Source organism: Mixophyes fleayi, chromosome 2, assembly GCF_038048845.1.
Source record: "Mixophyes fleayi isolate aMixFle1 chromosome 2, aMixFle1.hap1, whole genome shotgun sequence".
NCBI classification, from domain to species: Eukaryota; Metazoa; Chordata; class Amphibia; order Anura; family Limnodynastidae; genus Mixophyes; species Mixophyes fleayi.
This window is the reverse complement of record NC_134403.1, coordinates 52,829,148-52,843,164: the sequence shown is the minus strand read 5'-3', so window position 1 is coordinate 52,843,164 and position 14,017 is coordinate 52,829,148. Positions and strand designations below refer to the sequence as shown.

General features: G+C 39.8%; 1 protein-coding gene across 8 annotated transcripts in view; it reads right to left on the bottom strand.

Moving 5' to 3' along the window:
* The window catches only part of FRY (FRY microtubule binding protein), a 310,594-nt gene that overhangs the window by 168,110 nt on the left and 128,467 nt on the right, over positions 1 to 14,017 (bottom strand). For 3 of the 8 annotated variants that reach the window (XM_075198966.1, XM_075198967.1, XM_075198968.1), the window contains exon 1: positions 12,185 to 12,825. The exons of the other annotated variants lie outside the window; for them this stretch is intronic. In XM_075198966.1, coding sequence (XP_075055067.1) covers positions 12,185 to 12,254 — 70 coding nt within the window. In that variant the 5' untranslated portion in view covers positions 12,255 to 12,825. Of the gene's footprint in view, positions 1 to 12,184; positions 12,826 to 14,017 lie in introns of those variants that run through there. 8 annotated transcript variants of the gene reach the window in all.

The window sequence follows — 14,017 nt, the reverse complement described above, 5'->3', positions numbered from 1 at the left end:
TTTCAATGCAACGCATTTTGCACATTCTAGGAGCACTCAATTTAGGAAGTGTATTTTCATGCACACTTGCTAACGAAATAAAAAAAACATTTAAAATGTACAATAGTGACACGTACTGAAGACCCGCAGATCCACAAAGCTTGGCCCATGTCCCTTTTAGGGGGGGCAGTTCTACACTGGGAAGGTCGCATGAGCCATGAATTGCGCCCGGCAGACAAACAGACCCATTTTCACATAGAAAAAGACATTGTGGGTCATCACTTATTGCCTGTTGTCAGAGAACAGTAAAGTTGGGTAACGAAAATAAAAAATGTTCTGGGCAACAGTTCCCCCTCTACAGTCAGTGTCATGAGGAAGAAAGGAATTATCCAAAGACAACCGTTCTATGGTAGTAACCCTTGAAAAAGTTAGTCTCTATAATGCAATTAACCTATTTAATCCATTAAAAAGTATTTACAAAATATAGTGATCTTGTTCAATATGATTGTTTTTTAATGAAGTAGGTCATAAATATTAAAATCTCACCAAACAAAAAAAAGGGTAAGCTACAGAAAGTGTCATGCACAGTACATGCTGTCTTGTGACATTTGTAAAGTACAGATGTGATACAGTAATGTTATGGCCTAGCCATGTGATGGAAATCCCAGCGTATCTCAGTAATGTAAGCTCATATTAGAGGCAGCAGTATACTAGTTAGTCCATCTAATTGTTTAAAACATTCTTTTGCGGGTTGTAATCTTTCAAAACCCAAGCCAAGCAGGTATATTATAATGTAGCCAATTTATTTCCATCCACTTACTGACACCACAAAATTGTGATGTCATCGTTGCCCAGAAATCTCGTTCTTGGTTTTGTATTAAAAAAAAAGTAATCATCCACCTTTGGAGACCCCCTGCCAAAGACAACCCCCACCCTTCACAGCTGCATGTAGCCCGCATCCTTTCTACCTGAAGAAGAGCCACTCTGGTTGTACCGTTCAATGAACATTAATTCCTACTACAGTGTCCTAACAAGGACCCAGATCCGCATATCCCGCGATCTACTAATTCTAGGAAGAACTATAATTTCAGTGGAATGGTGAAAACCATTTGTGTGGACCACACAACTACATAAGATAAGAATAAAGCCTGGCAGCTAACCTGTTATATTCATACGCTGGCACTCTGCTATTTTAAATAGGACTTTGGCATCATGATTTGCAATCAGCTTCTTGGATGACTAAGCGTCTTAGAGAAACAAAACATTCAAGTCTAATACCGCCATTCAGATAAGATCACTCGCCAGACAAATCTACCCCTATGTATTTTTCTATATTTACCTTCAGACAAGAACTTCCTGTGATAACATTAACACACATGCCTTCTGATTATCATGAAACAATTTATGACAGTCTATGCAGAAAAAAAACAAACCAACAATATCTCAATTTGCAGCCATGGATTTTAATGGAAGCAGTTTAATTTCACTTTAAAATTCAATGCAATAAGGAAGAACAACTACTGTGGATTGTAATATATTACATACAATTACTATAACGGGTGTGTACATCACAACAGCAGGTTATGTGTAAATCATGGGTAATAGAGAGTATTGTCCCCACAAGCCTATTAATTTACAAATAAAAAACAAACAATACAGCGATGTGACAGTTTTACAGGCTTTCTATATTTTATTTTGGTCACAATACAACCTAGCACTACACTATACGTCAAAGAGCGCAGTATGATTTCCCTGTTTCCTTGCTCATGTAAAACTTACTTTGTTCAATCACTGTGCTCCTTTTAGAGTGCAAGACTATGTTAATCCCATCCGCGCTTGTATCATGAGCAACAGTCAATCTTCCTGCTGGAGCTCTCCATCACCTCTTGTGGCAAGGGCTCTAACTACAGGGCTGCTGCAGACATCCACGTAATGCTCTGGACAGTAATAAAAGTACTAGTTTGTACGCTCCCTTGAGCAGGGCCTTCTCTCCTCCTGTTTCCTACACCTTTAACTCTGCTCTCCAGCTACCTTTCCCCCCACCCCTCTGGGGGTCTCCCCGTCATCCGCGCCCTCCCTCTTGGGCTCCGGCGCCTGCTGGTCTTCCCTCCCCCCTCTCTCTAGCTGCGCTTTGAGCTTACTGAGTTACTGTGCTTATTGTTTACTGTACCGTGCTGTCCCACCTTGTATTGTACTTGTTTGTCCCTGTACGGCGCTACGGACACTGAGTGGCGCCTTATAAATAAAAATTAATAAGAATAATAAATAATAGTGTTTGAAATTGCCTCTTCCAGCAGTATTGTCAGGTAAGCGTTGGGAAGAAAGGGGGTGCACGGGGAGGACCCCTAAATAACATCCCTCCCATAATCTACCGGAAGCTGGGGCACTGGATCGCAATGCCTGCGCTTTGTTAGAAGTCGCCCATAGCTATTTAATATCACTCTATTAGCAAGCTACGGATGGAATGATTCCTCCAACGTCAAGAGCAGCAACACAAGCCGGCTTTCTGGTCCAGTAGCAGGGAGAGCTCCCAGGAAGAACCCCCTATTACATGGGGAGGAACGTTACATTAAACAGAGGTTGTCCAACTGTTCCAGCTTCCTGTACTAATTTTTTTAAGTCTCTATTTTAGGTTTTACAGTGAAAAAAAAAAAGGAAAGGAACTTTGTTGCACACACAGCATACAGTTAGGAAGAACAAAATGTTTGGGAGTCGCTGTTTGCTGAATACGGATTGTCCACTATAAATGAGAGATTTGTCACAGTTGCATTGCTGATTGTGTGGTTTATGTGATAAGCTTGTTATGAACTAGGGATAGGTTGGTGGGCACATTGTGTCATGGTGAGTTACTAGTTGGGAGGTGATGAGGGAATGGGTGGGGGCAAAGGCACTGAGGGGGGTGAAACAGGTACAAAAACCGGGGCCATGGCCTGCCTGTGTAATGGGAGGAGTCACCAAACCTGGTAAGCTCCACCCCCTTCAGTAGCTAGGGAACAGGCCCCTAGAACTTTCAGTATCGGGGCCAAAAGTTTCTCTTGGCGGCACTGGGTGGGGTGTGGCAGGAGGTACTGCTAATTGGGGGCTGGGGTGGGTTATTAGAGAGTAAGGAAAATAAACTATGGGGGGGGGGGGGGGGTGTATGGGAGAATGGTGGATGGGCCAGGGGAGAACACTGTGGTGATAAGTGTATTTTTACAATTTAACAAATTTATAATACATGCAGGGGCAGTTACAGACATAATGCCACAGACATTCAAGGATCGCCTCTAAACTGTAACCAAGACCACTTGTTCATTGTGAATTGAGAGGTTCCATTCTTATCTATTATGTGACCTGAACCAATACGCCTCCTGCGTGTGCACTTTAACCCTCGAGTTAAGCAGACGGTCTGCACTCTAAAACCTTCTACTGTGAGTTTCCCAATTTACAAATTTGCAGATGTAGAGAATATAAAACACAAAGCGGTGCTGTTTATCCAAACCTTCTTGTATATTTTACCCCTTATGCAAAAATCATCCCATTAGTAGCATCTGTCAAGAGACCATTGAAAACAGACTCAATAAATGTATTCAGAGGTTGATACAATTGTCAATTTACAACAACACTCGCTGCACTGGCAAGACCAGAGAACACAACAGAGCCATCATTACATCATGGTACTAATGAATGGCAGACAAAAGCTGGCATGAACACGTGTGCTTTCTATGACTATTCTATTGTGACTGACAAAAAAGTATTTATAGTCAGTATTGTAAAGTAAGCAACTGATTAACTATATAGTAAGCAATATACGCGTATATTCATTACATTGGACTTCGCAGTTATGGTGTACTGAACTTATTATAAAATGTATATTAGTGATTGTATAGGCAAATATTCCTAGAAAAAAACCCAAAAAAAACTGGTTGTAAAATAATGTGTTGTGGATGGAGGCGGAAGGCTAAGGTGTGTTCAAAAGTTAGTCTGCAACAACCCCAAAATATATTACAACATTAGAATCATTACGATCAGGGCTGAACTTGGCTCTGTCATAAATCCCAACAAAGTTTATACCATAAAAAATAAAATATACTATGTATGGTTCATGTTCACAACCATAATATAACGCTTTTACTGTAATGCAATGTTTAAACTAAAGAAAATATGAAGTGGGTTTAACAGACTGAGCAACTTTGATCTTACATTCAGTGGCAATAAAAAGTATCCATTCCCTTTGTCATTTCCACAAAGCAACATGACATTTCTGTAACGGCAAATCAAAAATACAACTATTATGCTTTTTCTCAACTACAAATAAAGAAAGAAATAAAAGACAATAATTGATTACATTAATGAATTTGTATGGTCTCTCCGTGCGTTTGTGAGTTTCCGCCTACAGACAAAACACTGGGACTGGTGTATTATACATTCTTTGTAAAGTGCTACATATATTGGCGCTATATAAAAATAAAGATTAACAACTCAAAAACAACTACATCTGTCTGTGAGATATAGTTTCCCAGTTGAAAATTATAAAAATATAATTTGAAAGACTCTATAGCCTCAACACTATACTTTATATCAGGCTTATATATTTATTTTTTTACCTAGGATTACTATTGGGGCCCCGAGTTGCAGTCCAGGGATACCAGAGACCAATGTCAGCAAGTCAGGGTTACGTTTCCCACACGTGCACTGCTATGTATGTCCGACTCACAACACATTAGGGAGAATAATGCATGGCCAACATTGTGGGGCAGACACAGGCAGTGCAGTGGCTGACATGATGGCGCTGTGTTACCCCGGAACTGTGTGTGTTCCACCACATTATTGCTGCCATACTTTATCATGTTCCCTCCCCATATATCCATTCCAATTGCCGCCCGTCTTTAATGCTGCCATGACCGCAAGGTTCCATGAGCCCAATAGCATTTGCGAGGGTTGGTTTGAAGATAGTTATGCTACCGCAAGAGAGACTGACAGAGGGGGTGTCCCCACACCAGCTGCAGGCCCAATAGCAGCTGCTTCCCTTGCTACTACGGTAGTCCGGCCTTTGTCTGGACCCTAGCACGAAGGATCGCCCATGATTGGGAATTTGCATATCACAGGACATCCTGCAAAACTGAGCATTGGTGTGTTGACACGTTAGCGATGACACCAAGAGGCCTATGGCAACTCTGACAGTGTCACACTCTACCATGGCAGGGACGGAAGAAATGGTCTATGGGACAAGAATAGCTCAGGCACTTCACAAAAAAAAAAAGTGCTTTACGGGTGGGTGGCAAAAAGAAAACCATGGTCAAAGAAAATACATGTTACATTGGTAAATTTGTAGGTAAAATTTAAGTGGAGAAAGTTCCTATGGTCTGATGAGACCAAGATTTAACTTATTGGCTTCAATGCTATTCACTATGTTTAGGTGCAAGCCTACCACTGTGAGCTCCCCAAGAATACTACCCTACTATACAGCATGGTGGTGGAAGCATAATGCTATGGGGAAGTTTCTCTGCATCATGGAGCGGACAAACAGAGGGCAAAATAGATGGAGCGAGATGTAGACCTTGCTGCAGTCTGCAAGAAACTTGAGAGGATATTGATATTCTTAGCAGGACCAAAGTATATAACAAAGGCCACATTGGATATGTAAAAAAACAAAACAAAAAAAATACAAAACAAATTCTAAATAAAAATCCACAACGTCCTGGAGTGGCCCGGTCAAAGACCAGACTTGAATCCCATAAAGAATCTATGGATTCATTTGAAAAAACAAAGTCCTCTGAAGGTGTACAGCCAAATGAAATACAAAACTGAAGCCTTAAATATGCAATAGGAGAACTGTGACTGTGCAGGTCATGCCAGTGCAAGGAAGATGTATCACGTTCTCTTGCATAAGAGGCAAATTCCTGTTCTTGACAGGCTGAACTAGAAGAAAAGTGTGATTAATAAGAAGTTTAACACTTGTGGCTGTAATCATAAATTGTGAACATAACAGGACAGATAAATAGGTGGATGGAAATAAACATGGGAAGGGATTAAATAAAATAGCTGCACTCTAGAACAGTGCAGAACGTTCACACACAAGTCAGCATTAAACAAAAACTACACAAAACTGAAAGTGTTTTGGAGTGGAGTTAGGCAAGATGAATAATAAAACAAATTTTCACATTACCTGCTGCCCCGATTTGGTGTGTTTGGCGCAGGGGGCGGGGGGGGTGGGGGGTTTCACCAGCTGCTGAAACATTATCAAAAGCCTTGACAACAGCACAAAAAGAGTGTGACCTGAGCAGGATCCGCAGCCTCGGAGAGAGATTAGTCTTGTTCAACTCCACCCAGTACCGAACGTTTGATTTATTTAAAAGATAATGAAACCCAAAACTTTGTCAATGCAGTTTCTAACAGTACATAGCCAGGAGTTTAATTGTTCTGTATTACAAAAATTGGTGTGTTTATTTTTAGCTCGGTTTAGGAATTAGACAACATGCTCCGCTCTGTAGCAATTTACCTGAGGGCCAGATAATGTGGGCTGTCCCATTGCAGGAAAATAGGGAGGGGCAGAGAAGCTAGAATTGGTGCTACTGGTGGGATACGGGATTTAGTCAAGTATCCACCAGGATCTGTAAATCAGCCTTACACAGCTACAGTATAAGAGAGTTGCAAGTCAGGTATCTACAATGAAACACAGATTAGATTCATGTTTAATGGCTGCTCAGAAATTAGACAACCATTTTGCATACATAATACATACATACATACATAATGCATGTGTGCCAAAATGCCAAAGTAATAACCCTTCTGTAGTATACTTTTAATGTCAACGATAGACAACATCTGGAAGGAATCGGTCATAGAAAACACTGTTTAGTTACCAAAGATCCATGTCTCCATAGGGAAGTATATCTTGAATGTGGGACAGGTTCAGATTTTTAGGCTCAGATTGGAGAGAAATATGGGTCTTTCATTTAGTTATAATAAAATATTGTATTTAACTAATCTTATGAGCAAACAACAACAACAAAAATTACACAGACACTCATTTGCCCGGGAGTCTCCACAACACAAAGGACTCAGAATGGTAAATATTCTAGGTGGGTAGTGTAATATTCCAGCCTCCGACCCACTTTCCCTACGTCAGTCACTAACCAGTGCAAGGCACAGAGGCCACCAATGTAGAGGAAAGAGGATGGCACTGGAGAGTCTGCCCAGTTGACTTGATAATACTGTTTCAGCTAACCCTGAACATATTGATATATTCTGCAGAGCATTTCATACTGCAAAACCAGCACTAGCACATAAAATGTTAGAATATAGACAAAGTCAAGATTATCAGTGAAAAAATTAGGCAGACAGGCTTGGTTATTCTGGTGGCCTCCCTTCCCAAATGACTACAAGCATTATGCTAGGAACTAGAGGCCTGATTCATTAAGGATCTTAACTTAAGAAACTTCGTATTTAAGTCTCCTCGACAAAACCATGTTACAATGCAAGGGGTGCAAATTAGTTTTCTGTTTTGCACATAAGTTAAATACTGACCGTTTTTTCATGTTGCACACAAATATCAACTTTAAATTTCAGTGTACAAATAAGCTATCAAGTATTTGTGTGCTACATGAAAAAACAGTCAGTATTTAACTTCTGTGCAAAACAGAATAATAATTTGCACCCCTTGCATTGTAACATGGTTTTGTCCAGGAGACTGAAATAATAAGTTTCTTAAGTTAAGATCCTTAATGAATCAGGCCCTAGTTTACTAACCATTTCAGATCCCATTAATAAGATGATGAAAGGTCAACATACTAACTCCACAAACTGCTTACACACTTGCCAGCTGAGGCTTTCCGTTGGTTAAAATCTTGACAATGGTTTTATTATATGTTACGTTATCCAAGTATGCTTGGCTAATCTAAGATTATCTGGATAATGATCCAATTAACCACAATTTACACTACATACACAATACACAGAGTGGAATCCACACACGTCATTAAGCTATACGGGCTTTAACAATTTTTCTTTCAACAAACAATTCACAATTACTGAACGTATTTCTGACATGAAAGTCTATATAGTAATTTACTGTCGAACAGTTAGAATAAAACTGTGCATATCATGTTAACCATTAGATGACTGAAAGGGTTTCATCCCTTCGTGACCAAACAAGTTTTACATAATATATTTGCAGGGCACGCAAGACTTTGTTTTGGTAGCAAATTGGACCAAAACCGATGGGAAAGAACGTAAGTGCACCTATGTTAAAATCTACAGGATAGGAATAAAGGTGGAAAGGACCGGGGGGGAGGGGGGGGGGGGTAGGGGGGATAGACAAACACTTGAGGTGAGGGATAACATATCCTTTTGTGACATTTACACATAATGTCACAAAAAAGTAGATGTCACTACTACTGTGACACACGCTTTCAAAACGCATGAATGTCACACAGGATGGACTTATGCAGTCTTGATGGATGGGTAAAGAATTTGGGCAGGGACATTTTATTTGTTTCACGTTTTTAAATAGTCAACTAATTCATTACAATTAACTTTTATAAATATTTATTTTTATTTTATTTTTTTAGAATTTATGTGCACTGGGGTTAGGGGTACAGAGGTGCAGGAGGGAGTTAAATAATGTTTCGCATTCTCTTCAATGTTAAATCATAGTGAGCTAATGCAAGCGGACAAGACAGTTATCATTAGATCACTATTAACAGTGATATATTGGTAATGTTTATATAGAATGTGTTCACATCGGAGAACAAAGTACAGTACATAGGTAAAACAGCTAGTGGTCAGCAAGTGGTTAAGAAAAATATATTAATAAGAAATCTTAGAACACTTTAGGCAGGGGGGTGAATTCCACTCTTTGGGGCAGATTCAATTAATGAAAAATCCCTGCGAGATCTGAGCAAAAATCTGCATTGCTTTTACCGTAATACCAGTGGAACATCGCGGACAACTGAATCTGCCCCATAGTGTATGCATTTAAGGGTACATTCCCAAAACCTACGTTTGATATATTAAAATCGAACGATGGCCATCTAGACCAAATCATGATCTCTGCAAATGGCAGTTCACTCCCCCCAAAAAAATGTAGTTCTAATTATTTGACATTCGACTGGTTCTACATAACACCATATTCAAATATCTGAGTTAAATCGCTTTTGAACTTTAACCTCACCCACTGTGATTACTTTTGTTAATTTCAACTGTAGTGTCTTAAGAATGGCTTAATATTTGTAAATATTTAGGGAAGGTGTTTTCAGTAAACATTAGTATTGACACTATTTTTGGCTCTTCTTTTGAGAATTGGCCTACATTCCTCTGCATTCCAAGAACACAGTTATGGTAATTTACAATGAAAGAGTCCTTGGCACATCATCCACTTTGTCAGTTTGCGCTGGTGCTCCTGGATTTCCACCACTTCGCATTTGTGCTTTGCAGAGTAAGATGGTGGTATTTGTGGAGAACCAGACATTTTCACCGGTATATCGGAGGAGTTAGGCAGAGTGAGGGTGAGCACAAAGTGGGAGCACAGGTGTGTGTAGTTATGCGGAGCAGTGTATTCATTTTACAGAGCGAGAATATTGGGTGGGAGAATTCATATTTCCAGGGCTGTTCCTAGCGGGGGAGAAGGGCACACAGCCATTTCCACTCCGTAAAACACGCTTGCATTTTTGCATTAGCTCAGATCCGCCTTAGAGTGGATCTCATCCTATACTTTTAATGGGGCATTTTGACCCTTACATTTGCACTTTGCAAAAAAAAAACATTTCTAAGCGAACTTTGACCATTGTAAAAGAAATCCTTAAAGAAACAGCCCATTAATGTAAGCCATATTTGAGGCTATACCGTGGGGTATTTGAGCAGTTAAACTAAAAAATTAAATTCAATGAAAGCGGTGGGAGAAACAACTCTGCACGCTGCGCCCCATAAGATTTTTACACCTTCCCGCCTAGGGTCGTCAAGCAGTCTTCCGAGGTGAAGAAGAGGCTGCATGCAACTTGAAATGTGGAGCGCACACCTGGCAAAGCTGTGCACATCAGGGCACTTCGTAAAAAGAGGTGCAACTGGCATAATCTCCATACACTGACATATGTCTGGGAAAAGGGGAGTGGTATTATCTTGCATGTAAAGAATGAACCAGCAGATGGTAATACTGCTATGCTATACATTTCATGAGCGTTCGTCATTCAGCCAACTAAGTCACTCCCTTGTTTTACATATTAATGAGAAACTCTGTAACAAGATTGAGCAGTGCTGAAAAGCAGTAACAGAAATTAATAAGTCACGTGATATTTAAAAACCTAACATAACATAATATTGTGGCCTAATTTAAATAAAGCCTAATTGCAATATACTTAACACTAAACACTCAATTATAATTAATAAATAAATAAAAATATAGAGGAGCCATTTTTTAAATTAACTGCTGGCTATTCCAAGCCATCCAGGAGCCTGTATTGAAGTCTGGCAGAGTTCCTACAATTGGATGAGTTACTGGATGGTTCCGAGGAGCAGAGTGAGCAGGTACCTGGGATGCTCTCACTGATTAATACTCGGGAACCCAGAAGACATGTAATAAGGTATAGACACTGCATATAGAAGACATGATATAACACCCACCGTGACCAACACCTGTTTATTCATAAGTTATTATAATATGGAGGTGTGCAACAGTGATAGCTCAGCTTTAATAAATACTGCTTCTCATTGTGTGTATATATATAAAAGTTACATCTACATAGACATATTTTTAAATCCCATCTGTGCTTTTATCCCAATTTTTACAAAATGAATGCTAGCATTTAAGCACATTTGTGATACTATTTTGTCTAGAACCATTAATTACTTTCTGATAGCAGTAAAGGGCACTGACTTCAGCAAAGTAGCCCAGACGGAGAATGGTTTTACTGTACTCTGATAGATTTACTGTTGTATGGGGGGACAAGCAATGTTAGCAACCTGAATTATCCCTACACCTTGAAGGGAACTCAATTACACCCCATGTGTACGTGCAATTACTTCAAATTACATTGTTTAGAATTGGAACATGTATTAGGTACATAGTAGGACTGACGTAGCGGCGCATCAAACACACTTAAAAACACACTTACTCCATATTAAAAAAAAGTTAATTATTTTGAATTAAAAAAATTAGACTTCCTTTATGTGTCTGTCTGAACATAAAACATAGTTTGAGAAGCCATTAGTTAATATTAAAAGGCATCATGTTAGAACATTAAATATGAGTCAGTGTTACAAAATGAAGAACAATTGTAATTCTACTTTTTTCTACTACAAAACAAGTGATATTTTAGACCATATGGTGAATATTTATCTGCTGTTGGGATTCAATTCTCAAATTCATTTTCTAGAACAGTATCCACCAACGTGGTCCAACCTTAGCAAATGGTAAACAACACGGATCCGATTGTGTCAGTATGAATTTATATACCTACTGAACTACACCACCACAAACGTTTTCTTATAAATGCGAAACGGTTATGTAGTAAAGGTCGCATTTTCATTGATCATGTTTGTGTGTTTACTTAGTGAAGGAAAGTATTCTACAGAGACATCACAGTGAGGTCTTTCCATTAAATCCTCCAACAAAGTAGATTGGCCCCTGATTTGTTAGTGAAGTTCCCAGCAGGTGTCCTTAGACCAAGTATATACCCACATATTACAAGAATAGTATATATTACATCATCAGGATAACACTAGTATGTCACATCAATGCAAATATAGATTTTACAGCTGAGTAATACAAGAAAGCACTAATATGAAACTTACAACACCACTGACAATATATTATGGAGTATTTTAGAAGTGCTTAGCAGCTGTACCACACCCCATCATGTGAGTAGTTGTTGTTGTTGTGGGGGGGAAGGGGTACATAAATATATAAATAAAAAACAAAAGTGTTCAATTAATTGTTACACTTCTCCTAGACACATAATTTGGGCTTGTGTATAATTACATAGCACTGCTCTCATATATAATCATGCCTTCTTGGAATATAATGTATACAATTCCAGTTCTTCCATAATCCACTTAGTATTCTTGCACTAAAGGCTGCAGGAAATAAAGACTGAAAGCCTGACACAGCAGAATGAGTAGGTGCACACGTTCAGCTGCCCAGTAAGAATAGCTGTACACCTATATGTGGCATTTCATAGCGAGGAAATGAATAGATGAAAAAAAAAACAGTATTCCACACTGTACTCACTATTGCTCCAGGATTTCAGTAAATATTTGATACTGATTTCAAAGAATCCGGAGTCCTGCTGGCTCGCCATGTCTTCTGCAGGTAGTGAGGCTATTGCTGCACCGCCTCCAAAACAGGTACAAGATATAAGGAGATGACTGACACCAGTTTGTGATGCAAACTAGGGGTCAGCGGAGGAAATGAAGTCTGCAGATCTGCTTCTCCGCTTCCTGCTAGGTAGACCTCATTAAAAAGACATGAGATGCTTGTCCTCTGCTCCTCCTTCACCCTGCGATATTGGTTCTCCTTCACTGCAGACTCTCAATGGCTGCATCAACCATTGCAGGGCATAGAGGGGATGAGCACTTCTCATCTTTCAAGACACCTTTTGTTCCATGTATGTATGAGAGCGCTGTCTGCATCCACATTGTTGGGAATGGCTCCTTCAGCCACTTTGAGCTGCCTGTGTCTGCTTAAATCCTATTCCACAGAGGGGGGGTGGCAGGCTGCATCTGTATGCACCTCCTCCAGAAAACGCAGGGCGCCTGTTTGCAGGCTCGGTGGAGGATTGAGTGCTGGGCTGCTGCGGGGATCTCACAGGTTCTCTGTCGCTCAGCTTCTTCCTCCTCTCACCCTGTCTCCAGTCCCCAGCCCTCTACACAACTGCATCATGCTGCGGTAAGGCGCAGCTGCACCCATAGATCTGCTAGCAGTGACGTCCAAATTAAGCCATCAGTCAGCACAGTCGCAGAAGAGGAGCACTTGGCTTTCTCCTCTCATTTGCCAGCTACTGTAAACACATTACACTTTACAGTCTGTGTGATAAGCTTCTGTGCACCTTATACTAGATAAATTATCACACCTCCTGCCTCACAGCTATGTCTAATAGTGACACACAATAACTCTGGCTTAAATTATTATTATACAGAGTAGCAAAGGAGGACGTTAACCAAAATACACAAATTAAATGCTGCACACCACTTATTGAAAAATACAAATGTCTTAAAACAAAGGTCTTAAATATATTTTGCCACAATGTTTAGTGTGTGTGTCTTGCTGTTCTAGAAAAGAATAATTACCAAAAAAGTGTATTTTATCAGTGTTTAAATAAATAAAAACGTGTTTATACCAGATCCAAAACCCTAATATAAGTTACCTATTTTTAGGTTTGAATATCTGATAACCTAATGAAGAAGCACAACTTATATAGAATGCACCACGTAGCCTAAGGAGATTTACTGCTGAGCTCTATTACCCATTTAAGACCAGTGCATTGGACAACATACCTGCATGTCATTTAGGATGGGGATACTGTGAAACCTTGTTCTTAGGTATTTCAACAGGTGTGGGTACATACAGGGAAGGGCTGGCAAATTTTAGCCCCCCCCCCCCAGGGGGGGGGGGGGGAGGGAGGGAGACTCACTTAGCAGCCTATTAGGTACATTTCAAAATTTTAAAAGGGAGGAAAAAAATGCAGGTGACACAGCCCAAGAAAGCTCACTATCGGTTATTAATGCATAGTGTTGGCTACCAAACACTAATATGGAGGTTATAGGCTAAATCCAGACCACACTATCTCCAAAATATTTCCTTGCTGTTGCAACACATGCTCCCAAAAATATTAGTCTCTCTCGGAAGTCAGTATATGGTGTACATCCTTCACATGCGCTGTTTGAGTTTATGGTAAGAATCTTAACTGTTTCAAAAATAAAATGGAGGCCATACTCTCTGCCAGACAAGGGCATATAAAGCGTACAACGTTGTAATTCATTTAGTGCTAGTTCAATGAAAACGCACATACCTGAAAGCCAACTGATATCAACAATAATTTTGAAAATATGTATTCAGCATAGT